This window comes from Mobula hypostoma, chromosome 1, assembly GCF_963921235.1.
Source record: "Mobula hypostoma chromosome 1, sMobHyp1.1, whole genome shotgun sequence".
Lineage (NCBI taxonomy): Eukaryota > Metazoa > Chordata > Chondrichthyes > Myliobatiformes > Myliobatidae > Mobula > Mobula hypostoma.
In genome coordinates, this window is record NC_086097.1 from 45,946,444 (window position 1) to 45,974,358 (window position 27,915).

Genomic DNA, 27,915 nt, shown 5'->3' on the forward strand with positions numbered 1-27,915 from the left:
TGAGCCTGAGGCTCCGGAGGGTTCCTGTATTGTGGAAGACGTCCTGCCTCATCCCTGTGCCGAAGACGCCGTGCCCCTGCCATAGTTGGATGCATCAGCAAGGGAGATGAGGCTGAGTACAGGGCTACGGTAGGAAACTTTGTCACATGGTGTGAGCAGAATTATCTGCAGCTTAATGTGAAAAAGACTAAAGAGCCGGTGGTGGACCTGAGGAGGGCTAAGGCACCAGTGATCCCTGTTTCCATCCAGGGGGTCAGTGTGGACATGGTGGAGGATTACAAATACCTGGGGATACGAATTGACAATAAACTGGACTGGTCAAAGAACACTGAGGCTGTCTACAAGAAGGGTCAGAGCCGTCTCTATTTCCTGGGGAGACTGAGGTTCTTTAACATCTGCCGGACGATGCTGTGGATGTTCTACGAGTCTGTGGTGGCCAGTGCAATCATGTTTGCGGTTGTGTGCTGGGGCAGCAGGCTGAGGATAGCAGACACCAACAGAATCAACAAACTCATTCGTAAGGCCAGTGATGTTGTGGGGATGGAACTGGACTCTCTGACTGTGGTGTCTGAAAAGAGGATGCTGTCTAAGTTGCATGCCATCTTGGTCAATGTCTCCCATCCACTACATAATGTACTGGGTGGGCACAGGAGTACTTTCAGCCAGAGACTCATTCCTCCGAGATGCAACACAGAGTGTCATAGGAAGTCATTCCTGCCTGTGGCCATCAAACTTTACAACTCCTCCCTTGGAGGGTCAGACACCCTGAGCCAATAGGCTGGTCCTGGACTTATTTCATAATTTACTGGCATAATTTACATACTACTGTTCAACTATTTATGGTTCTATTACTATTTATGGTGCAACTGTAACGAAAACCAATTTCCCCTGGGATCAATAAAGTATGACCTCTATGACTATTACTATTACTGAGTCATCAGAGAATTTCTGCAGATGACATGACTGTGTTGTATCTAAAGTCTGAGGTATACAGGGTAAACAGCCCATATTCTTATTGTGCCTCTTTCCTAACTAATTTCTAAACGAAGACTATCCCTGATTCCTGTCCACTTTCATTTTGTTAATAATCTCATGTGGAATGTTTGAACATATTCCACAAATTCATACAAATAATGTCACAGGCACGGGTTTGGGTGTGTGGAGAGGTAACGTTGTGGCATTAGGTTTATTTGGCTTAGTTTTCCACCATTATATTTCAAATGATAAAAGTCCAAAAATGCAGGCGGGGAGAAGAAAAAACACTTGAGCAAACTTCATTGAATCTGTAATTTTTGGACCAAAGTACAGTTGCACATTCATTTTTGAAGTATTGCAGTACATAATCCATTTCCAAAGAGGTATGATTAATGAATAATAACAAAACTGCAAATGCTAGAAATGTGAAATGTAAGCAGAAAATGTGAGAAACACTGGGCAGTTCAGGCGGCATCTGTGGGAAAAGAACCAGTCCAAAACCAGTCATTATAACCTTGTATTATTGTGTGGATGTGAACTTGATAAAATCTTGTTTATAGCTTGGTTAACCCTGGTCAATTTGGAGGTTTAAAATGTACTGCTGTGTATCAGATGATTTCTCAACTGAACACATTGTACTCCACTTCAGCTCAAATGCAATACCATGTGAATGTGTTTAGCATTTTCACATGAAATGTATTTTCAGATGAGATTTTAAAACAATGTCTTATCAGCCATCAACTTTATTTAAAGAAGCAAAAAAGGTCCCATTGCCATATTCCTGCAGTTTGATCTAACTTTCATACCTTCTCTATCACAGTTGAATTATATTAATTGGACACCAATTAATTTTTCTGATGGTAGGATCTTGCTCTGCAAAGTTTCCTAGCAAAGCAACAGGAAGGGACACATTAGAAGTAATTATTTATTTGTGAAGCAATTTGGAGTATTAATTGCAAGTTTGTTCTTTAGACAAATCAGAAAGTTAATGCTCGTTGGACAACTGAAGAGCAACTGCTCGCTGTGCAGGGTAAGCAAATGTCCCAATATTTATTTTGGTTTGTGATGTAACTGCAGGAATGTCGATTGAAATGTAACTTTCATGTTGAGTAATAGATTTTTCCTCTCCCCCAGCAATAAGAAAATATGGCCGAGATTTTCAAGCTATTTCAGATGTAATCGGCAATAAGACAGTTGTACAAGTGAAAAACTTCTTTGTGAATTACCGTCGTCGTTTCAACCTTGAAGAAGTTCTTCAGGAATGGGAAGCAGAACATGGTAGTGGAGAAGCAAATGGAAACATTGGTGACAAATCCCAAAATTCTCCGGATGTTGCTACTAAACTTTCTGAGGAGGAAGAGGAGGTAAATCCCCATCCTTTGCCTTAGTACATTTTACACTTGCTTGTCAAAATCTAATTCTATTATATTCCGAGATCCTGGAAAATGTGTTTGACAAGGATGTGTAGCTTCCAATGTGCAAGTATGTGGCAGTTGGCTTGTAGATGTTATGCAAAAAATACTAATTCATTACTCCCTTAAGTGTAAGCCGGAATGCAAATATCATTTGTATATGAAGCTAAATTATTTACTATATTTAGTGGAGCTATTCATTTAGCTTGTACCTTTTCTAACTTAAGGTAAACTTACGATATGAAAAATTTGGCTAGATGTGACCTGAATTTTCCAGATTTTTTTTTTAAACACGTATGTGGCTTGTCAGGGTGTATGTGGGGAAGGTATTTTGTTCAGTTGAGCCCAGAACCAGAGGTCACACTCTCAAAATACCTATTAGGGCATTTGGAATGAGATGAGACTTATCCTTTACTCAGGGTTGTGAATCTTTGGAAATTGCTATCCTTGAAGGTTGTGGAGGCTTTTGTTATCAAAAGTTTTCTAAGTAGAGATAGATTTATGGATGTTGGAAGAATGAAGGGATCTGAAAAAGTGGGATAGAAGTAGAATAATCGACCTTGATAAGTAGTGGAGCAGGCTCCAAGTTGGATGCTTATTGGCCATTATGCCTTTAAACATTCTTGCAGTGAAAAATAGTTATTCTATTTTAATCTTATTGTGCTTTATTGAGCATGGAGTTTGAAGAGACAGAAATTGACAATAATTTTGTGAACCTGTCAGATTGCACTGAATAAACATTTTTTTTAAAAAACTTCTAATCAACAAAGGCAGTGAAACGAATAGTGACACACATCAAAGTTGCTGGTGAACGCAGCAGGCCAGGCAGCATCTCTAGGAAGAGGTGCAGTCGACGTTTCGGGCCGAGACCCTTCATCAGGATTAACTGAAAGAAGAGCTAGTAAGAGATTTGAGAGGGGGAGGGGGAGATCTGAAATGATAGGGGAAGACAGGAGAGGGAGGGTTGGAGCCAAGAGCTGGACAGTGGAATAGTGGATAGGTCTCTTTGCAGGTTTAATCATGGGAAAGCCGATATTGTCGGCTGTTTAAACATTATAATTCATTAATGAGTGCATATTCATCACTTTAGTAAATATTTTGAACTCCCAATTTGGCCTTATCAGATAATTTAAATTTGAGAGAGTGCTGTAAGAACTTAGCCAGTCAGGCAGCATCTGTGGAGAGAAACAGTTAACATTTCAGACTAATTTTCATAATCACAGGTACTATGTCATTGTCAAACAGTACAGAAGCAAGCCCACACCATATTCATGCTGATCATTTGACACCCATCAACACCAATATTATATATTTTTCCCCCCATTTGTATCAACCATACATACCTCCAATTCTACCATTCACCTGGACATTGGCAGCCAATTATCCCGTCAGCCAACATATCTTTAGCATGATACTGCAGCACCCAGAGAAGGTCCATGCAGTTATAGAAAGAGCTGTCAACCTCCACAGAACCAAGGTCTCTGGAACCATGAGGCAGCAGTTTTACTAGCAGTTCCCATTGCTGCCTTTGTTTCTCAGATCTGAAAGCTTAGAGGCAACTAATATTTAGAACAACTATTGAGATGGAAAATGGAGAAGTGGGGAAAAAAACAAAGGTGGGTGACAAGGTCCATAATAAGCTGGAAGGTAAACTGTTTAATGAATGAGGCAAGATGTGAGTGCAAAGGACCTGCAAGTGGCAATTAGAGAGCAAAATAGAACATTTTTTCAAATGGAATTGTAATCTACTTGTACTTCCTATTTCAGTTCACGGTCTTTGCTCTCATAGTGCTGGGTTTGAAGGTGTGGGGCAGGGGGATCAAAATTCAGGTTGATAATGTTTTGCTGACCTCCATAGTTCCAGTCGGGCACTGAGGTAATTACTTGCTATTGCTACCAAGAAAGAACATTGACTTCAGGCTAGATCTTGGCTTAGCAACAAACCACTGACTATGGTTTTTCTTTGAGGAGCAGATTCTCGTAATAATTCTGTTGTTAAGATGTAAACTTGTCTTAACTCATATTGCCATCTCTGCTATCATTAAATTATACCTGCCCTTCTACACAGTCAAGAGTTTGTTCTGTTCCTCTTGTTGTTTATCTGTTTTGTACTTTATTTTGAAAAGTGGTACACTAATTTATCAAAGCTGAAGTTACTAACCTGATGATGCCTGACTGCTGTGCTCCGGCACCTGCACTATTTTATTTTCATCCATTGTAATTACATCATGAAGTGAGTATCTGCAGAAGGAAAGATGAGGTTAATTAAATATGATCGTGATGTTCTTGACAAATGATCAAAAAGTTTTATTGCATTCATTCAGGTTAACAAATGAATAATGTTCATATGAATAAAATGCGCCACAACAAGAAATCAGCACTTTCAATCTTTTCTTTGCTCCCACTCCCCACTATCCTTCCCTGCACTATATTTAAGAATGCTTTGCACTGAATTAGTGGGTTCTTGTTACAGATCTCAGGGTAGCTTTGATATCTTTAGGGGGTTTAAAAAAATCTGGTTCTCAAGGACAGGTAACATTAACATTAAAAGGTGCACAATAAAAGGGAAGTTTTTCTTTGTGTGGGGCTGTATTCTGGTGACCACGTCAAAGCAGAATCATTGAAATAGTCACCAATTCCTTTCTGCATGATGTACTAATAAACATATACCCAGTGTATAATGTTCATATGAATAGTATAAGTTACTTCTGCTTTGACTTGGATCCTCTCAAATATTGTAAATAGATATGTATGCAGAAATCTCAATACTTGTTAGGCAAAGACAAATTTGACAAAAGTAATTTTGAAATTCTGTGCTGATAATATCTTTAAACAATATTTTACAGGTTCCTTCTGTGCTTGATGTAAGATACCATTCTGCATCATGAGAATGACATTCAGTAGATGACTTGAACATGCTCTCTTGACTGCTGTTTTGTCCAGGTCATCCAACAATGCCAAACTTCAACCAACCACCTCCACAAACTCACCAGGACCAGCTTCCAGCTTAACACCAAAAAGCTGCAATATTCACAATTGGACCCTTCTGCCTTACCCTGCCTGCCACCGGGATAATTTCTACTTTTCATCAGAATCATGAAAAAAAAAACTTTGCTTCAACGTGCTTCTAAACAACATATGGAGTTCACAAAAACGTTTGTGAATGTATTGTTTTACACTTAACCAGTTCATGATTTAATGTCCACAGGGCATTAATAATTTGTATATTTTTGGAATGGTGATTGCCATTAGACACATCTTTGATACTTCCCTCACAAATATTTTATGATTTAATGTGAATGCCATGATTGTATATTGTATTAACTGGCGTACAGAAAATGGATGTTGGAACTGTCTCTAAATTATTGGGTACTTTAACTGTAGTTTGGACTGTCTCATAGACTTTAAACATACCTCCCATGTCTGAGGAAACTTGAAAGGCCTTTAACTAGCATTTTCACAAAAAGAAAAAAATGATCTGTTTTTATTTAAGTTTCATCTAGTTTGCTGTACAGTTTTTTTAGAGTAGTTCTTCCACATCAAGTATGGAGAGAACTTTAACTTGAATATTGCAGTTACTATACTGAAACTGATCATATTCAGGTATAAAATATTAGCACAGCTAAGCTGTATGGAGTTTATTGCAGAATTCGGTGTGCTAACCGTATGGAGTTCCTGCTTATTCAGTATGATAAGGGTTAAGCACAATGCGCTACAGATCCATTGGGTTCATCAAAGTCATTTGAGTCTATGCATGTTTCTGTGTAAGAATGGGTGTTTACAATTTCTACTTTAATATTTGCCTGAAATGCAAACCATTATTAGTCCTTTCTGGGAGTAATATTCCAGCATTTAGAATTTTCTAAATTAAGTTTGTTAAAATTGCTTATGGGTTGCTGCTGATATGTAGTGATGTTTGCCAGAATTTCAAAAAAAAAGGATTTAGTTTGCAATAAATTGAGCATGTTTTTATATAGCCTCTTGATGTGCTCAATAGGATGTTCTTTTTTAAAAGAAAAGTCGATGTGTTTATATTGCAGATTTATATTTTATTGCCTGTTACTGCTAATTTTAACTGAGAAATAATTGTTAGTGAGAAATAATTCTAATTATTTCCAAGGTTTTAAGCATTATGTATCATAGTTCCACATTGAGAAATGGTTATATTACAGTACTGCTTTGAATATTGGGCAGGGCTCTTGCTAACTGTATATTTTTAAGAAAATATAATTGTTATTGTGTTCAGTAAAAGTGGGAGGGATAAACAATCATCGATCAAAGAAAGAACAAATTGAAAATTTCTAAATGCCACTTGTATAAAATTGTACTTCTAACTTCTCAATATGCACACAAGAGTTTTGATATAGCAAAATAGCTTTTGAAGGCCATTTTCAAAAAGAAGTAACTTAAATCATTTCTATTTTTCTATGGTTTAACCTTCCAGAATCTTGTATTTTTAATGAGTTTTTGTGCTTGTGATTGTTGGAACAGTCATGGAAATGTCATACAAATATGCTGTGTCATAAACATTTATAGCTTGAAAGAGGGGAAAAAAGAAAGTATTTGGTTTCAAGTAGCAAACAGCTAAAATACACTATGTTTGAAATGCCACCTTGAAAATTTAAAAAAAAATCCTTGCATAAAATACTTGGATACTAAGACAGTTAATTATTTGCAAACCACACTATGCAAAACAAAATTATTCATTGTATTCCATTAAAGTGAATAAACTTTAAAGAATTTAACCAACTTGTACATTAAGCAATGATTCAAGTATTTTGAGAAAAATGTCATTATGGGCAGACTGTATGAATAGGATACCTTGTGTGCTTTGCGAAGTTTGAGGAACAAATGGTCACCTTACAAGTTACAACATTTTGTTTTTAGATGTGCTGTCATTTGTTTCCTCTAAATTTAAAACTCAAGTGGCTATTTAAACAAATTTCTAAGTTTTTATTTTTAGATTATCTTTCTGAGTTGACAGCCAACTAAAGTAACTCAAAGTGTGATTACAGTTAAATAAACCACTATCTGAAAGTTTCTCAACATGACCAGATTTATTATACATTCAAGTATATGCAGAATGATTATTTGTAAAATTATCTAAAAACTGATTTAATCTGATTATGCAAACAAATTTGAAATGGGGATGAAGTCAAGCTGTTCAAATGGAAAACTGTTGAATTTCAATAATTTTAAGATAACTTGGCAGTTAGTAACTGGAAAGAAACATCGCAGTAACTCTAATGCCATCAATGCATTTCAGACGTGTATTAGCAAATAATTATCAACAAGTTGTGTTTATGTTGTACCATAAACATAGCATAACAAAATTATCTGCGAGCACTTAAAGGCCGTAAAAAGGAAGTTGTTTTTTGTTTAGGGGATTCGAGAGCTTTGGGGTTTAGCAGGAGAAAAGATGCTCCTTCAAATACAATAGGGGCATTCAAGGGGCCTCTGATAGGCAGGTTTTGGAAGGATATGGCAGAAAGGATTAGTTTGATTGCAAAGTAATTAGTTTGGCACAACATCGTGAAACAAAGGGCTTGTATGTGATGTACTGTTCTACGTTCTAAGAATAAAGGAGTTGTTAAGTTGGAGAATGAACAAGCAACCATAACTGAGAGACACAAGAGACTGCAAACATTGGAGTCTATAATTAAAAGATGGAGGAATTCAGCAGGCCAGGTAGCATCTGCGGAGGGAAATGTTTTTGATTGGAACTCTGTCTGACGTTGGTACATTTAAGGCTGGAGGGAGGGAGGGTTTTGAGAACAAGGATTTGAGTTGTTTGGGGTAGTAAGCATGAGCTGAAATTTATTGTGTTAGGCCATAGTCAGCAGGACTTTAGATGACCAGATGTTAGAATTAAGGGGCGATAATCAGGAATTTGTTAGAATAGCAAATCCTGGGGAGAGCAGAAACATGGTTGATGGTTTCACCACTCGTCAAACTGGGATGGAGATGAGGATAGTTGCATTTACATCGGTGGAAATAGGAGGAGCAAGTGATGGTATAGGTAAGATATTCAAAGTTTTGAATCAAAAATTAAATGTATTGTAAATGGATGCCAAAAAGATGGCAGAATCTGCCAAGCAATGAAGTCTGCATTGGAAATCAAAACATAGCTTTTTATCTACTTGTACTTGGAGGAAATTCCTGCTGATGCATTATCAAGTGTTAGGCAACCAGTCTGGTTCAGTGAGGATAAAAAAAGTGTTGAAAGAGCCGGTAATGATTTTGGATTTAGGAGTTGCTAGCTTGCACATAAGGACTTTGCTTTTGAATTGTTGTTTTTGGAAACCTTTTGTGTAGAAATAAGTGGGTCAAGGATGTATGCTTAGGGAAAATCAGAAATAACAGTCAAACCTGAAGAGGAGAGGCAAGTGTGGGTGATTCTCTGGCAACAACCAGGGGTATGTATATATTTTTTAAAAATAAAGGATCAGGCAAGTGCAATTCACCAACATTGTTAGATGTTAAGGAGGACAGCAGAGTCAAATATTTTGACAATTCAAGTGAAATATAGCAAGATTGATAAATCTATATCACAAAGTTTTTTTCTGGAGACAGCCTGATGAAGGGACAAGTATCAGCTGAGTTGGTGGGAATTTTTGACAGATAGTTATGCCCAAGTATTTGAATTCGTTTTTGTTTTTGAAGAAATCATATGATTAGGAATTCATAAAATATTATCAATTTGGATTTTCAACATGCATGTGATAAAGATGTACGCAAGATTTATAGAATTGGAGTTAATCATGTTAAATAACTTGGTAGTTGGCTTGGAAGTGGAAATTGTGAGCAGGGCTAATCAAAATGGTGTAATTACTAAGAAGTATTAAATGGTGTTTCCCAGGCACCTCTATCAGGCCTCAACATATGAAGGAACGAAGATTTGCAATTCTAAGTTTACTGTGGAGATGTATTTTGTCACATAAAGGAGAATAGAAATGTGGAACTTGCACTCTGCCCACGTCCCTCTGCCAGCAGTCATGGAGTTCTCAAGGCCAAGGCTGAATTTATTGGGTCAGGTATACACTTCTGGAGCTAGGTGGCGTTTCAATTAGTTAAGTACTGGAATATGTTTAAGGTGCTGAATGGAAAATGGAGAAAGCAGGCATATTCAAAATGGTGAAAAACATAACTAATATGTTACAGCCTTTGCTCCAGATGTAAATGAAACTAGCATCTTAATGGTATAATTATCAGTTCCTCTGCATAGTGTAAAATTTCTCATCTAATGTTTTCATTTGACAATTATACATGATTCTTAGGACTGGGTAAAAAAAATCATAATATTTACAGTGCAGTTAAATGCAGCCTGCTTTGGAGTAGATAAACATTACAATATGGCATCATGCCCCTTCTGTTCATGCTTCCTCAATCCATCCATCTGCTGATGAAAATCATGCAGTACTAACATGCTGGAGAAAGGTGAGCAAAATGTATTATTCAGGTAGATTATATATGTGTGACTTGAATTCAATAACACTAAATGAAAACTGAATTCTGATTATTTAATAATCTTTTGCTTCAATCCAGAGTCATAGAGTGCCTTAAGACAGGCATTAAAAAAGAAAAATGTATTTGCATGGGCCTCCCAGGCTTTTTTGAAATAATACTGCAACAGCCATGTAACTTCACATTGTCTTTCATTTGCAACAAGGAGTCATTTGACTCCCAGCAGATGAGAGCTTTAAAATGGGATGGCTAATTGTGGACTGAAGATGTTGTACTCAGAGCAGAATTGTTTTTTAAAAACAATGCTTAAGGATACAATATTTCTTTTGCAGAAAATTTGTTTAGTTAAATCAAGGGATTATTAGTATATAGTACATTTGGATTTATTGCATTAATAAACCATGTATTTCTAATGGTATTGTTCTTTTTATATACTTCAGCCTATTTAAACAAGGAGGCACATAATCATGTTGAGACAAATTAGTATTTTATTATTAAACAGTTTAGTTCAAGCCCACAGAAACTGCCATACTGAACAGAGGAGATTACAAGTAGGATAGATAAAGGGGATGCAGTGGATGTTGTATATTTGGACTTTCAGAAGGCCTCTGATAAGGTGCCACACACAAGGCTGTTTACCAAGTTAAGAGCCCATGGTATTACAGGAACGACACTGGCACAGCTGATTGGTAGGAGGCAGCGAGTGGGAATAAAAGGATCCTTTTCTAGTTGGTTGCCAGTGTCTAGTGGTGTTCTGCAGGGGTCAGTGTTGGGACTGCTTTTTATGCTGTATATCAATGATTTAGTTGATGGAATAGATGGCTTTGTTGCCAAATTTGCAGATGATACAAAGATTGGTGGAGGGGTAGGTAATGTTGAGGAAATGGGTAGGCTGCAGCAGGTCTTGGATAGATTGAGAATAGGCAAGAGGGTGGCAAATGAAATACAATGTTGGAAATGCATGGTCATGCACTTTGGTCGTAGAAATAAATGTGCGGACTATTTTCAAAACGGGGATAAAATCCAAATGAGATGCAAAGGTACTTGGGAGTCCTTGTGCAGAACACCCTAAGGGTTAACTTGCAGGTTGAGTCAGTAGTGAGGAAAGCAAATGCCATGTTGGCATTCATTTCTAGAGGTCTAGAATACAAGAACATGGATGTGATGCTGAGGCTTTAAAGGACACTAGTGAGGCCTCACCTTGAGTATTGTGAACAGTTTTGGACTGACATTGGAGAAGATTCAGAGGAGGTTCACAAGGATGATTCTGGGAATGAAGTGGTATTCATATGAGGAATGTTTTTATGGCTCTGGGTCTGTACTCACTGGAATTTGGAAGGATAAGGGGGAAATCTCATTGAAATCTTTCAAATCTTGAAAGGCCTAGACAGAGTAGATGTGGATAGGATGTTTCTGATGATGGAGGAGTCTAAGAGGAGGGCACAGCCACAGGATAGAGGGGCACCCAGGTTCAAAGAAATTTCTTTAGCCAAAGGAAAATGAATTTATTACCACAGGCAGCTGTGGAGGGCAGGCTGCTGGGTGTATTTAAGGCAGAGATGGATGGGTTCTTGATTGGCCATGGCATCAAAGCATATGGAGGGAAGGCTAGGGAGGGGGGTGGGGAGGATCAGCCATGATTGAATGGCGGAGTAGATTTGATGGGTCAAATAGCCTAGTTCTGCTCCTATGTCTTATGGTCTTATATTGTCATAGTGCTGACAGCAGGACTGGTGTTACATTTATCAGGTGCACACGCTAGGCTAATTTTATATTTGCACACTCTGGGACAGTGGCATTCTTTGACACATCCTGTTCGTTGCTTCCGTTTTCAGGAGGGGACCCGACTGATGGGTGGGATGCCTTAATAAAAAGCTGCCAGTTTTTGGTGGAACATGCTGAATGCTGGCTCAGTGGAAGAGCTCATTTTGGGGATAGGGAAATGTGCTGGCTCCTGGGAAATGGTTATTACAAATAAACTCCTCTTGGTCTTCCAGCCAGGTACAGGTAATAAACGAAGGCGAAGAAGAGTTTATTCATCATATACACTGGGAAAGCACTAGATCCTTTTTGGATAGTTATTGATTGATTTGTTGCACAATGTTGTGATGAATGTATTTGTGGGACAATTGTGATCATGAAAAAGGATGGGAATTCCTGAATTTTGGTTTTTGTGTAATTGTTCAGGCTCATGGTAACAACTCACCCACATTCCAAAGAGTGGGCCATCCCTTTTCTCCTAGAGTAATGAGATTCTGACTTAAAGGTTCATTTTGGTGAGAGTGGCGAAGGGAGAGGGTGTATGGTAAGGTGAGGCACATTACTTCACAGAGTTGTTTGGGGCCATATTCCTATAGGTTATGATATATATCTACACTTTCCCTTTTTGTCATGTTTGCACTTTTTCTAAATGTTTTTCACCTCTGGCATGCCGTAAGCACCTTTGCACGGAAAGTGCTATTGCAGCCTGCTGTCTGATTTTTAAAGTCCAAACCTTCATAAGGGCACACAGCTCTCACCAAAATGCTGTGTGACAATCCTTATGGAGCATTTGTAATGTGAGTTAATGATTCAAGTTATTATTTAAAATACACTAAACATGAATACAACTTCAATTTTATACCTTAGCAAGAAATTCTGCACAATTAATGGAAGGTGTGCATTTATACAATTTTTTTTGCAACAAATTTTTTTATGTTGGACTCTTGAAGTTGGGGAAGCAGGAGCAAATTGCATGTGCACACTCCAAAACACTATGATTTTGAGTTTTTGATCTTACGGTCTTAGAATGGAACTTCATTGTGATAGCTTTTGATTGTAAGGCAGCTCTTGTTTTGCTCTTTTTTTTTAAGGATGTAACAACACTGGTGGCAGTCCAAAGGAACTTCACTTGATCAATTCCTGGGATGAGATGGTTGGCCTATCAGGAGCGGATAATGAAGTTGAATCTTTTGAATTTAGGAGATTAAGGGTGATCTTAATGAAGCACAAGATCTGAAGAGGGCATGGCATTCTACAGGTAGAGATGTTTTCAAGAGTGGGTAAATCAAACCAGGGTATGTGTCCACAATAAAGGGAAAGTCAATTAAAGCTTTGGGGAGTGTTCCATAACATTACTGATTTGTACTGCCTTTGGAAAGACTTTGGAGTGTTAGACACCAAGGTCTATTTATGCAAGTGGGACCAGTTGAGTTTCTGACCAGTGTTGACCCCAAGATGTTAACAGCTGTGGTGATGGTAATGCTGCTGTGCCTTGATAATCATTGCCTGACATTTTTCTGAACTAATTGTTATGTGCCACCTATTAGCCCATGCATACATATTGTCTAGGGTCCATTTAAAGTGGAGGTTGATAGTAAGGGCACCAAAGGTTATGGGGAGAAGGCAGGAGAATGGGGTTGAGAAGGATAATAAATCAGCTGTGATGGAATGGCAGAGCAGACTCAATGGACAAAATGGCCTAGGTCTTGTGGTCTTCTATAAGTGAACGTGAACAACTTGATTTTCTCAGTTGCTGTGTGTGAATGAAATTATAATTGTCAGTTAATCTTAAAACAATTCTGACCTTATGGTGAAGGAAGATCATTAATTAAACAGCTAAGCATAGCTGGACCTATTAACTCCTTCAGTGATGTCCATAGGTTGGGATTATTGGCATCAAACAACCACAACTATCTTCTGTGTTTTTTTTTGAGGATGTTTAACTTCGCACTTGGAGTGCTTTCCCTTTTGTGCTCAGATTTTTCGGTGATTCTCTGTCATTCTCAGATGCCACCTTGATGTCAAGAGCAGTAACCTCACTACTCATTAGAAATAAAGCCTACTGGTCCATTTTTTGGAGCAAGGCTAGATTCAAGTGAATCTGGTAGATTACACACTGGGTTCAGTAACTGGTTATTGCCGTCAACATTGCCTTCTGTCATTAATAAGCTGGATTGGTTTAAAAACTTTGAATTGTATGAATTTTTTAAATGCAGAATGCTAAAAATAATTAGTTTTGTGCCTTTATGGTCAATTATTACAAGTTATTTTCTACAGTTGAGAATCAGATGGCATTGAGGCCATAGTTGGATATTATTTTGTTCAATTCCAATAGATGTCTTAAAGGTACCTTAAAATAAAGACTCAGCTCTTAAGTAAACAGAATTGATCACTTTGTCTGGTTTAAGTTGTTCACATAACCCTGCTTTTAGCATAATATGCTTAGTTATGTTTGGTTGGAAAGATCCAAATGAAATAAAGTTCAATCATATCAGATGATAAGGCATTCAAACCATAATTGAAGAGGTCAGAGTTAATGATCTAAGTTAACAGTTAACTGTTGTAGACATAAATAGCACATTGCAGTAGTTTTTCAGTATGACACATATCTTTATGATTAAAGCTTTATTCCTGTATGGAAACCAAACTATGCACTCAATCACTGTAAATGATAAAGTTCCACCACAAAGTATTAATTTTTCTAGTTTGTAAAATTTTTTACCCTAAGACTGAGATATCAAGTCGTCACTTTTTATTGTCATTTCGACCATACAGTGCACAGTAAAAATGAGATGTTCTTGAGGACCATGGTGCTACATGAAACAATACAAAAACTACACTGAACTACGTAAAAACAACACAAAAACTACACCAGACTACAGACCTACCCAGGGCTGCATAAAGTGCATGAAACAGTGCAGGCATTACAATAAACCATAAACAAGACAATAGGCACAGTAGAGGGCAGTAGGTTGGTGTCAGTCCAGGCTCTGGGTATTGAGGAGTCTGATGGCCTGGGGGGAAGAAACTGTTACATAGTCTGGTCGTGAGAGCTCGAGTGCTTCGGTGCCTTTTGCCAGATGGCAGGAGGGAGAAGAGTTTGTGTGAGGGGTGCGTGGGGTCCTTCATAATGCTCTTTGTTTTACAGATGCAGCGTGTGGTATAAATGTCTGTAATGGCGGGAAGAGAGACCCTGATGATCTCAGCTGACCTCACTATCTGCTGCAGGGTCTTGTGATCTGAGATGGTGCAATTTCTGAACCAGGCAGTGATGCAGCTGCTCAGGATGCCCTCAATACAACCTCTGTAGAATGTGGTGAGGATGGGGGGTGGAAGATGGACTTTTCTCAGCCTTTGCAGAAAGTAGAGATGCTGCTGGGCTTTCTTTGCTATGGAGCTGGTGCTGAGGGACCAGGTGAGATTCTCCGCCAGGTGAACATCAAGAAATTTGGTGCTCTTAACAGTCTCTACGGTTGAGTCGTCGATGTTCAGCGGAGAGTGGTCGCTCCGTGTCCTCCTGAAGTCAACAATCGTTAAAATCATCTCTTTTGTTTTGTTCACATTCAGAGACAGGTTGTCAGCTCTGCATCAGTCCGTTAGCCGCTGCACCTCCTCTCTGTATGCTGACTCATCATTCTTGCTGATGAGACACACCATGGTCATGTCATCGGCGAACTTGATGATCTGGTTTGAGCTGTGTGTTGCAGCACAGTCGTGGGTCAGCAGAGTGAACAGCAGTGAACTGAGCACACAGCCTGGGGGGCCCCCGTGCTCAGTATGATGGTGTTGGAGATGCTGCTCCCGATCCGGACTGACTGAGGTCTCCCAGTCAGGAAATCTAGGATCCAGTTGCAGAGGGAGATGTTCAAGCCCAGTAGGCTCAGCTTTCCAATCATTTTCTGAGGAATGATTGTGTTGAATGCTGAACTGAAGTCTATGAACAGCATCCGAACGTACGTGTCTTTTTTTGTCCAGGTGGGTTAGGGTCAAATGGAGGGTGATGGAAATGGCGTCATCTGTTGAACGGTTGGGATGGTACGCGAACTGCAGGGGTTCCAGTGAAGGGGGCAGCGGGGTCTTGATGTGCCTCATGATGAGCCTCTCGAAACACTTCATGACGATGGATGTGAGTGCGACGGGACGGTAGTCATTGAGGCAGGACGCTGAAGACTTCTTCGGCATGGGGACGATGGTGGCGGCCTTGAAGCACGTAGGAATGATGGCGCTGCTCAGGGAAATGTTGAAGATGTTGGTGAGAATCTCTGCTAGCTGGTCTGCACATCCTCTAAGCACTCTGCTAGGAATATTGTCTGGTCCAGCAGCCTTCCGTTGGTTGACCCTGCACAGGGTTCTCTTCACATCTGTCACAGTAAGACATAGCACCTGGTCATTTGGAGGAGGAGTGGTCTTCCTTGCTGCCATGTCATTTTCCGCCTCAAAACAAGCATAGAAGTTGTTCAGCGTATCTGGAAGGGAGGATTCACCAGCACAGGCAGGTGATGTCTTGTACTTGATATCCTGAATGCCCTTCCACATGCGCCACATGTCGCCACTGTCCTGGAAGTGGCTATGGATTTGCTGGGCGTGTGCACACTTTGCCTCTCTGATGGGCATGGCCTGGCCGGGACAGGTTGGCCCTCACTGTTGTTAGGGCTGCCTTGTTGCCTGATCTGAAGGCGGAATCATGGGGCCTCAGCAGTGCACGCACCTCCGCTGTCATCCATGGCTTCTGGTTAGCGCATGTAGTGATGGTCTTGGACACAGTGAGGGAAAAAAAATTAGGGATGGGGTAAAAAGGAGAGGAGGGGCATTAATGGAAGTTAGAGAAATCATTGTTGATGCTCCATCTCCCCTTCTTACCCCATCCTTATTTTTTTCTCTCGTTCCCTCTCACAATAACTCCTTGCCTGCTCTCCATCCTCCTCTGGTACTCCCCTCCCCCATTCTTTCTTCCTAGGCCTTCTGTCCTATGATACTCCCCCTTCTCCAGCCTTGTACCCCTTTTGCCTATCAACTGTCCAGCTCTTGGCTCTATCCCTCCCCCACCTGTCTTCTCCTATCATTTTGGGTCTCCCCTCCCCCTCCCACTTTCAAATCTCTTACTATCTCTTTTTTCCATTCATCCTGACGAAGGGTCTCGACCCGAAACTTCGACTGTACTTTTTCCTATAGATGCTGCCTGGCCTGCTGTGTTCACCAGCATTTTGTGTGTGTTGCTTTCTGTAGCATCCTCTTTAAATAGTCACCCTAATACTCATAATTAAACTATAGTAATATATTGTACCCAATCATTAATGAATTCCATGAAATCATTAGTTTCAAAAATGTATGCATTTTGTAAGTTTTATGTATAGCTTTGAAGCAATTTGTGAAAAATCAGATTTCCCTGTCAGACATAACCTGTATACAAGTATATATTTTTAATTTATCTAATTAAGTATTGTCAAGGGAAGAAAAAGGTGGTCAGCCTTGCAATGTAATGGTTTCAAATTATTTCTAGCTTACTATCTAAAGTGATGATATGGATGTTTTTGGATATGTATCATGCCCTGTTAAGCCTGGTATTTTTACTATGTGTTTTTATAAACAATACCAACTCTATTTTTGACTAATTAAGTGCAGGAAATCTCTAAAGGTAAATGCTATATTATTTGAAAATTCCTGCTTTTTCAGTATATGCCATTGCTATTTTAGTATGTAGGTTGTTTGGACCCGACATGGATCCAACCTTGGGGGAGGTGGGGTGTGGGGGGGGGGGAATGTTGTCAATGTGAATCTTGTGTAATGTATTATTACATGGTGTGACGTGATGCTGCTGTCCAGTGGTTTGGGAAGGATATCTGACTGGGAGTTCTGTTTTTGAAATAAGTAGTTGTAAGGCTGTATTCTGGACTGGTTCCAAATTAGCAGTTGGCCTACTACTGTCTAAATACTACTGTCTAAAACAATTAAGTGGGGCTTTCCTGCACCAAGCCTCAGGTGCTTCCTGTCTAATGCTTCAGGTGGCATGCAGGAACTTTCCAGAATTGTAGTTGGCTTTTTATCTGTGTTTTATCATTAGCAAAGAAGATTACTATAATTGTGTATAGAATTTCTGGGTGGTGGACAGATGAGGTGTTGCTTGGCAATAATCAGAACAAAATGCCAGATAAGTTGCACTATCACTGCAATCAATAACTAATTCATGAAATCTATTAGATTTCTCATTATCTACAATGGTTGAAGGACAATAAGTCAGTAACATGCAGGAAATTACAAAAATGTTTCAAACACAGATTGGAGAAAGCTCAGTTGCTGCTTGGTCAGAAATTGGTTGTAGATTAAGAGTGTAGTGGCATTTCTGAGTTGAGACTCAAAAGCAGTCAATTTCTAAACATCATTAAGAACATGTGATATTTTATTGTATATATTTGACTAAATAATTTCCTGAAGTACTGCCCACAATAAATTGAAAAAATGTTTCCATATACAGTCTTCATTTTGCCACTGAATCGAGAACTATACCCACTAATTCGTATTGTATTGTTTCCTGTTTGGTGGTCTAAAGCAGAGCAGATGATGAATACATCCTGTCAGTTTTACCGCCTTGTACCACAAGAAAGAAAACTTGCCCAGTGAAATTGCACTTATCAGTGGAAAATGAAATTTTCCAACAGGACTCAACTGAAAATATTGAAAATAAATTTTGGTGATGTACAACTGCCTGAAGGTTCAAGTTGAAATGTGTTCTGGTTTATTGTAAGAGATACTCAGGCTGAGCCAAGCTAATACAGAAGAGTTTCCAGGCAAGCTGGCCTTGGTGGCCATGGGTTCTCCAGGCCTGTGCAAGCGAGCTAGCTGGAGTGTTTGCTGACATCTTCAACTGCTCCTTGCTTCAGTCTAAGATCCCCTCATGCTTTAAGAAGGCAACGATAATCCCAGTGCCGAAGAAGAGCAAGGTGGCATGCCTGAATGATTATCGACCTGTGGCTCTGACATCAATTGCTATGAAGTGCTTCGAGAGATTGGTTATGGCATACATCAACCACAGCCTACCGGTCAACCTCAACACTTTGCAATTCGCATACCGGAGCAACAGGTCAACCGCAGATGCCATCTCTCTGGCCCTACATTCCTCCTTAGAACACCTGGAGAATAAGACTCTTTTTCATTGACTACAGCTCTGCCTTTAATACTATCATTCCAAATAAACTGATTCCTAAACTCCGGAACCTGGGCCTTAGCACTGAGATCTGCAGCTGGATCTTCAACTTCCTCACAGACAGGACCCAGGCTGTAAAAATAGGGGACAAGCTCTCCTCCACAATCACTCTGATCACCGGTGCCCCACAAGGCTGTGTACTCAGCCCCCTGCTGTACTCACTGTACACCCATGATTGTGTAGCCAAGTTTCCATCGAACTCAATATATAAGCTTGCTGATGACACAACAATTGTAGGCCGTATCTCGGGTAATGATGAGTTTGAGTACAGAGAGGAAATTAAGAACCTGGTGGCATGGTGTGACGACAATAACCTATCCCTCAACGTCAGCAAGACGAAGGAATTGGTTGTTGACTTAAGAAGGAGTAGCGGACCGCACGACCCAATTTACATCAGTGGTGCGCAAGTGGAACGGGTCAAAAGCTTTAAGCTCCTTGGGGTCAATATCACAAATGACCTGACTTGGTCCAACCGAGCAAAGTTCACTGCCAAGAAGGCCCACCAGTGCCTTTACTTCCTGAGAAAACTAAAGAAATTTGGCCTGTCCCCTAAAACCCTCACTAATTTTTATAGATGCACCGTAGAAAGCATTCTTCTAGGATGCATCACAACCTGGTATGGAAGTTGTCCTGTCCAAGACCGGAAGAAGCTGCAGAAGATTGTGAACACGGCGCAGCACATCACACAAACCAATCTTCCGTCCTTAGACTCACTTTATACCGCACGTTGTCGGAACAGTGCTGCCAGGATAATCAAGGGCACGACCCACCCAGCCAACACACTTTTTGTCCCTCTTCCCTCCGGGAGAAGGTTCAGGAGCTTGAAGACTCATACGGCCAGATTTAGGAACAGCTTCTTTCCAATTGTGGTAAGACTGCTGAACGGATCCTGACCCGGATCTGGGCCGTACCCTCCAAATATCCGGACCTGCCTCTCGATTACTTTCCATTTTTCTATTTTCTATTTATGATTTATAATTTAAATTTTTAATATGTACTAATTTTTACTATTTTTAATATTTAATATTTGTAATCCAGGGAGCGGGAAGCGCAGAATCATATATCGCTGTGATGATTGTACGTGCTAGTATCAATTGTTTGGCGACAATAAAGTGTAAGTATATCAAAGGTTGAAAAGAAAATGAAGTCAGAAACCTAGTTTGGAGTCTGCTTCCATTATCCACAAAAAAAGGACAGAAAATTGTATTCCCCCTTGGTAAGTCAGAGTGGAAACTGGATAACAGGAACTGGCCCAAAGAAATGCGTCATCCAGTCTCTTCACAATTACAGCATTTTGGTTCTACCTCGAATCAGCTGATTCTACCAAAATGCTGTGCTTGTGAAGTAATTGGTTGACAAGAAGTGTGTGCAAGGCTTGATGCATTTCTAAAAGAAATTATATATTCCTCACACTTTTTCCGTGAAGTATTTTTGTTCACTGACACACGCAACCTATAGGTAATAACCGACAGAAACCTAACTCTGTCCATCACACAAGTGTTAGGGCAATAATAGCAGGTTTGCTATGCTACAGTTAGTGACTTAGCAACTGTATTAAGGGCAGGTTTCAATGCAGGTTCAGTGTGTTTAAGGTGCACCTGCAAAAGCAGACTTGTATAAACTACTGTGCACATCTTGCCTTTTTAGCAAAGAGTTTCTATATTTTTTTCATTCTAGAACCATGTGTTCTGTATGTTCTTCCAAGTTACCAGCTCAAGCCTGACTTTCCACTCACACTTACTAACAATTTATGGGCACAGCAGGAGAATCGATTTCCTGCCTCCACTTCATCTCTAATAGCCTATTATGGTGCTATTCTAGGTTATGAAACGTCCTTTGGGTAGGGAGGGAACACAATTGATGAACTAAGCAGGCTTGAAAACATTGTGATTCATAAAGGTGTCAGTTCATAGAAAATAAGCTGTTGAAACTAACCAACAAGCCTATTAACTTTATAGTGTAATGACAGAAAAGAGAAATGCAGAGAGCAATAATACCTTTAAAGTGTCATCCTCCAAGTAGCATGTACCCATCCAAACACCAACAATGAGACCTTATTCAAATATAAATACAGAGTACGTGCAAAACCTTACTGTTATTCTCACCTAAGAAATGTGAGGAGGTGTAGGATCGGACAGGTGAGAGTAAACTTCATCAGTTTCTTGCAGGATGGTTGCTTTATATGCACTTTTTCACTCTTTGCAGTCTTACTGATTTGCATGTCAGACTCCGTGAGGAAAGGCATCACTACCATCATAAACAAGCAGGAGGAGGAAGAGGACCATAAGACACAGGAGCACAATTAGCCCATTTGACCCATTAAATCTGCTCATTAATTCAATCATGGCTGATTAATTTTCCCCCTCAACCATTTCTCTTGCTATCTCCATAACCCTTGACACCCTTACTAATCAAGAACTTATCAATCTCTGCTTTAATTATACACAATGACATGGCCACCAATGAATACAATAGATTCAGTACCTTCTGGCTAAAGAAATCCCTGCTCATCTCCTTATCCCTGCTCATGTCTTATTCTGAGGCTGTTCCCTCTGGTCCTAGGTGCTCCCATTATTGGAAACATCCTCTCCACATCCATTCTAGGCCTTTCAATATCTGATGGGTTTCAATGAGATCCTCACTCATTTTCAACTCCAATGAGTACAGGGCTAGAGCCATCAAACACTCATACATTAATCCTTTCAATCCCGGGTTAATTCTTGTGAACCATCTCTAATGCCAGCACATCCTTTCAAAAATATGGGGCCCAAAACTGCTCATAATACTCCAGATTTGGCCTGACTCCCAAAGCCTTATAAAGGCCCCACATTACATCCTTACTTTTATATTGTATACTGTATTTGTCTTTCTTGCTATCGACTCAACCTGCAAGCTAACCTTCAGGGAATCCTACACTAGGACTCCCAAGTCCCCCTGCACCTCTTGAGTTCTGACTTGAGCCCCTGTTTAGAAAGTAGTGTATGCCTCTATTCCTCCTTTGCCCATTCTCCTGATCTGTCCAAGTTCTTCTTCACAGTACTTCAACACTGCCTGCCCCTCCACCTATATTTGTATCACCTGCAAACTTGGCCACAAAGCCATTAATTCTGTCATCCAGATCATTAACATATAGTGCGAAAAGTAGTGGACTCAACACCAGCCTCTGCAGAACGCTAGTCACCGGCAGCATACCAGAACATTCCCCCTCTATTCCCATTTTTTACTTCCTGCCAGTCTTGTGTCCGTGCTAGTATCTTTCCTGTAAAATCATGGGCTCTTATTTTGTTTAGCAGCCTCATCTGCAGCACCTTGTCAAAGGCATGAACATCCAAGTAAAGAACATCTACTGACTCTCCAAGTTTCTGTTCACCCAGCTTGGAATCTCTGAAGGTGGAGTGTTGCCCATACTGTCTCTCTCAGGACTTTATTTCAGCTATACCAATGGCAGTCTGCCTCCCAACCCAGATGGGGATGAAGACTGTATGTACTAAATATGATCAACAGCCTTGAAACAAGGTCCCTTTAATCACCAGTGACTTCAACCAGGCCATCACTCTTGAGGATGTAGTTCCCAAATACTACCAGCACATCTCCTGTTCCCCCAGGGGCCCAAACACCCCCAATCATTGCTATCCAACCATCTGAGTGCCCTCCTTTCTCTCCCAACCCCCACCTCCCACTACCCACACATTAGTGAGTCCAAGCTCTGCCCTTCTCCCTGCATACAAACAGAAGGTGATCTAGTACAGAGTCCTACAGTGCTGGTCTGATAGAACAGATGAACTGCTACATGACAGCTTTGAGCCAGTAGACTGGTCCCTGTTCAAAGACTCAGCTGCCAATCCTGAAGACCCACTGCAATTCACCTACCACTAAACCAGATCTAGAGTGGATGCCACCTCCCTGGCCCTACACTCCTTTTGGGAGCATCTAGACAGCAAAGGTACCTGTTAGTTTATTGTTGATGGACCACAGCTCCACCTTCAATACTATAATTCCAAACTTCAGGACCTGGGAGTCAACACCTCCCTCTGTAACTCCATTTCCTGACTAAAATGTCCCAATCAGTAACGATCAGTAGCAACATGTCTGCCATAAGTATTCTCAGCACAGGTTTCCCAGACAGTTGCGTGGACCAACCATTGCTCTGAGCAGAGATTTTTACACGGCATGAAAACTGCGTGCATTTTTTAATAAAACATTGAATGAAAGAAAGTTCCAGTTACACGGCAACGAAAGCTGTGTGCAAGGGAGCATTTCAGTCGCTGTGCAGCTGCACACCCGCACAGCTTGGGGGAAAGGTGCTGGCAATTCAAAATGGAGCAAGTCCAATCAGTGATAACGCACAAGTTCCCAGAGACTGGGACAAGAATGTTACGCTTGTCCTGATGACCACCTTTGTATGCAGCCGTGTTGGATGGTGTGTGGATCCAAAATGCATAGCCACCGAGTGTCCCGATACTAAAGTTCTACCTATCCCTGGCATTACAGAAGAAAGGCCTGCTGTGTTACCACAAATCGTCCCAATCAGTTGGGTGCTAAGACCATAAGACATAGGAGCAGAATTGGGCCATTTAATCATGGCTGATCCTTTTTTACCCTCTTCTCCGTCCCACTCCCTGGCCATCTCCCCATGATCTTTGATGTCGTGTCCAATCAAGAACCTATCAAGCTCTGCCTTAACTACACCCAATGACCTGGCCTCCATGGCTACCTGTGGTAATAAATTCCATAAGTTCACCACTCTCTGGGTAAAGAAATTTCTCTGCATCTCTGTTTTAAATGGATGCCCCTCTGTCCTGAAGCTGTGCCCTCTTGCCCTAGACTCCCCCAGCAGGGGAAACATCCTTACCGCATCTACTCTGTCTAGGCATTTCAACATTCCAAAGATTTCAATGAGACCCCCCCACCCCCCATCCTTCTACAAAGTTTGTAAATTCCAGTGAGTACAGACCCAGAGCTGTTAAACTTTCCTCGTATGGTAACCCTTTCATTCCCGGAATCATCCTTGTGAACCTCCTCTGAACCCTCTCCATTGCCAGCACATCTTTTCTTAGATGAGGAGCCCAAAACTATTCACAATACTCAAGCTTCAGCATCACATCCTGGGTCTTGTATTCTAGACCTCTTGAAATTAATTCTAAAATTGCATTTGACTACTTGCAAGTTAACCTTTAGGTTGTTCTGCACAAAGACTTCCAAGTCACATTGCATCTCAGACTTTTGGATTTTCTCCCCATTTAGAAAATGGTCTGCACATTTATTTCTTCTACCAAAGTGCATGATCATGCATTTCCCAATATTGTATTTCATTTGCCACTTTCATGCCCATTCTCCTAATCCGTCTAAGTCCTTCTGCATCCTACCAGTTTCTCAACACTACCTGCCCCTCCTCCAATCTTCGTATCAGCTGCAAACTTGGCAATAAAGCCACCTATTCCATCATCAAATCATTGATGTACAACATAAAAAGAAGCGGTCTCAACACCGATCCCTGCAGAACACCACTAATTACTGGCAGCCAACAAGAAAAGGATCCTTTTATTCTCACTCGCTGCCTCCTACCAATCAGCCAATGCTCTAACCATGCCAGTAACTCTCCTGTAGTACCATGGGCTCTTAACTTGGTGAGCAGCCTCACATGGCATCTTGTCAAAGGCCTTCTGGAAGTCCAAATTGACAACATCCACTGCATCCCCTTTATCTATCCTACTTGTAATCTCCTCAAAGAATTCCAACAGGTTTGTCAGGAAAGATTTTCCCTTGAGGAAACCATGCTGACTTTGCCCTATCTTGTCCTGTGTCATCAAGTACTCCTTAGCCTTATCCTTAACAATTGACTCCAACATCTTCCCAACCACTAAGGTCAGACTAACTGGTCTATAATTTCCTTTCTGCTGCCTTCCTCCTTTCTTGAAGAGTGGAGTGACATTTGCAATTTTCCAGTCCTCTGGCTCTATGCCAGAGTCCAATGATTTTTGAAAACTCATTACTTGTGCCTCGACAATCTCCACTGCTACCTCTTTCAGAACTCTAGTGTGCAGTTCATCTGGCCCGGGTGACTTAACCCGGGTATTCCAACTTTTTGAACATCTTCTTCCTTGTAATAGTAACTTCTCTTCCCTCACACCTTTCAACACCTGGTACACTGCTAGTGTCTTCCACAGTGAAGACTGATGCAAAATACTCATTTAGTTCATCTCTTGTCTCCCTGTCCCCCATTATTATTTCTCCGGCCTCATTGTCTAGCGGTCAGTTTTTAGTGTTGCCCTATTACCTGTCCTTCGTGGAAGTCTTCTTCCAAGTAAACAGCTTTGACCATCAGGCAGTTGTCAGCACAGAATGTCCTTCAGGTACTGTGAGAAAGGGACACTGAGGGATACAGTTCAAAGGTACAATTTAATGTCAGAGAAATGTATACAATATACATCCTAAAATGCTTTTCTTCACAACCATCTCTGAAAACAGAGGAGTGCCCCAAAGAATGAATGACAGTTAAATATTAGAACCCCAAAGTCCCTCTCCTGCACGTAAGTGGCAGTGAGTAACAAGTCCCCCCCGCCCCCACCAGCAAAAAAAAGCATTGGCACCACCACCAAGCACTCAAGCATAAGCAAAGCAACATTAAAGACACAGACTTGCAGTTACCTCAAAGACTTGGTGTTTCACCCGTTATTCGACATACCACAGGTTCTCTCTCACCCTAATAAGGTAGAAAGAGGTGTCTCCATTTTCCAAGTGTGTGGGAAAATGGGGTATTTCCCTGAGAAAATGGTCCAAACCACCTGGCAGAGCACCGCATCATCAGATCTCACTAACAAGCTCCAAGACCTTGCTTGGCGGACAGTGAGGGGGGACCATTCCTGTACTAATGACATAGCACACTAACATATATGCTGCCTTCGGGATGGCTACAATGGGAAAGGAACTGTTACCCATCTCTGGATTTACAAAGTGGGTGTGGTGATATATCTAAGGTCTATGTGCCAATTCACCCCCTGGCAGCTGACCAACTGAGGACTTTCAGATCTAAGGCCTGTTCCCGGAGACACATACTGAAACAGACATCAAGTGCTGCTGGAAGGTCGTCATCTGGGTGAAGGGCACGCCTTGTTCTGCCCGAGACTCTTCAGTCTTCCAGCACAGTATACCTGAATGCTACAGAATGCCACAGTCCATAGGAGTACATGCCGAGAGATCACTGAAGCTTGAGCATCCAAAGCCAAGTCTCTGTCAGGAAGGACCACAGTATAGGCTCTTTCTACTACCATGGATGGACAGAGTTTGGTGATGAGCTTAGGATGGTGATGGCAGCTAACGGCGACTCCTTTGCTTGTATCTTCAGAAACAGCTTTATTTCTGCCTTTGATATCATTTTTTTCCCCCTTCCAATGTTCTTTTGAAGACCCTGACCTGGAGTTACACGTTGACTTCAGTTCTTTGCAGAAATGGGACCTTATTTATTTGACAGCTGCTGGTGAAAAAAACACCTAAATTAAAATATTTTAAAATGTATTTAATACCCAGTTCTAATTGCATTTTCTACTGTGATTTCATCTTCTGACACCTGAAGGCTTTTTCAGCAACTACAAAGCTCAGACCGAGGTCATTGTTTGGTAGATGCCTTTGTTGCAACTACTGAAATAGTTTGACAAAATCCCACAAAACAGACTCATTAGGGAAGTTAAATTGCGTGGGATCCAGGGAAAGGCAGCAAATTGAATTCATAATTAGCTCAATGGCAGGTAAAAGAGAGTGATGGTCAAAGGTTGTTTCTTGTACTGAAGGCCTATTGCTAGTGGTGTACCACGGTGGTTAGTGCTGCGACCTTTATTCATTACTTACAGAAACTTTTTTATGTGAATGATGTAATGCATGGTTAACAAGTTTGTGGATGATGCTAAAATGGGGAGTATTGTAAACAATGGAGCAGGTTATCAAAAGTTACAAGGGTTCTTGATCAATTAGGTAAATGGGCCACAGATTGGCAAACAGCTTTCAGTTTGGATAAGTGTGAAGTATTGCATTTTGGGAAGTCGAACCAGAGTAGAACTCGACATACAGTCAATGGTCAGACTCTGGGGGTTGTTGTGAAACAGAGTGACCTAGGAGTATGCGTACGTAGTTCACTTCAGCAATGTCACAAGTAGAAGAGCTTCTGAAAGCAGCATTCGACATGCTGGCCTTCAGTCGAAGCATTGAGTATAGGAGTTGAGAGGTTATCTTGCAGTTACGTAAGACATTGGTGAGGCCTTTCATGGAGTTTTGTGTTCAATTTTGGTTCAATAGAGGAAAGATGTCACTAAACTGGAAAGGGTGCAGAGAAGATTTATGAGGATGCTGCCAAGACTTGAGGACCTGAGTTATAGTGAGAGGTTGGGCAGACCGGGAGTTTATTTCTTGAAATATAGGAGAAAGGGTGGTCTTACTGAGATATATAAAATCATGGGTAGAGAATGGGTGAATGCGCATAGTTTTTTTCTCCCAGGGTAGAGGAACTAAATCTAGAGCACATAGATTTAAGCTGAAAGATTTAGAAGGGATCTGAGGGGCAACTTTTTTACACAGATGATGGTGAGTATATGGAATGAGCTCCTAGAGAACCTGGTTGAAGCGAGTACGATGGAAAAGTAGATGGGTTTAGATGGATATGAGCAAAATGCTGGCAAATGGAACTAGTCTGCTTGGTGCCATGGTCAGCATGGATGAATTGGGCCAAATGGCCTATTTCATTGCTGTATTACTCTATGGTTCTAAATCAAGAGCATGAAGGAATATTCTCCAATTGATTGGAAGCTTGTGATGAGTGCTGGGTCCATTATTGTTCATTATTTCTATTAATGATTTGGGTCATCCCATTCGTGGTTGGTACCAGGGCTGGGGGTGTGATGCACAGCAAGTAAACCTATCATTATTTGCAGTATGATCTGGAGCAGCTGGAAAAATAGCAGATGGAATTTAATGTTAATAAGTGTGAGGTGTTGCACTTTGGAAGGACCAACCAGGTTATGACTTGCACAGTGAACGTTAGGGCACCAAGGAGTGTGGTAGACAAATGGATCTGGGAATATTCCTTGCAAGTGATATCACAGGTAGATATGG

The 27,915-nt window shown here is 40.7% G+C and overlaps 2 protein-coding genes across 9 annotated transcripts in view; one reads left to right on the top strand and one right to left on the bottom strand.

Annotated features, from left to right (window-relative positions):
* rcor1 (REST corepressor 1) overlaps window positions 1-10,866 on the top strand; it is a 113,109-nt gene extending 102,243 nt beyond the window's left edge. Inside the window, exons 10-12 of the mRNA XM_063047562.1 lie at window positions 1,948-2,005; window positions 2,110-2,339; window positions 5,234-10,866. Coding sequence (XP_062903632.1) covers window positions 1,948-2,005; window positions 2,110-2,339; window positions 5,234-5,275 — 330 coding nt within the window. The 3' untranslated portion in view covers window positions 5,276-10,866. The remainder of the gene's footprint in view (window positions 1-1,947; window positions 2,006-2,109; window positions 2,340-5,233) is intronic.
* The window catches only part of LOC134346246 (uncharacterized), a 45,939-nt gene continuing 20,398 nt past the window's right edge, over window positions 2,375-27,915 (bottom strand). For 4 of the 8 annotated variants that reach the window (XM_063047580.1, XM_063047573.1, XM_063047588.1 and 1 more), the window contains 3 exons: window positions 25,091-25,185; window positions 20,919-21,060; window positions 10,994-16,365 (listed from right to left, as the gene is read on the bottom strand). In XM_063047580.1, coding sequence (XP_062903650.1) covers window positions 15,201-16,226 — 1,026 coding nt within the window. In that variant the 5' untranslated portion in view covers window positions 16,227-16,365; window positions 20,919-21,060; window positions 25,091-25,185 and the 3' untranslated portion in view covers window positions 10,994-15,200. Of the gene's footprint in view, window positions 3,563-4,548; window positions 4,629-10,993; window positions 16,366-20,918; window positions 21,061-25,090; window positions 25,186-27,915 lie in introns of those variants that run through there. The other 4 variants (XR_010017891.1, XR_010017886.1, XR_010017887.1 and 1 more) reach the window with 3 other exon arrangements.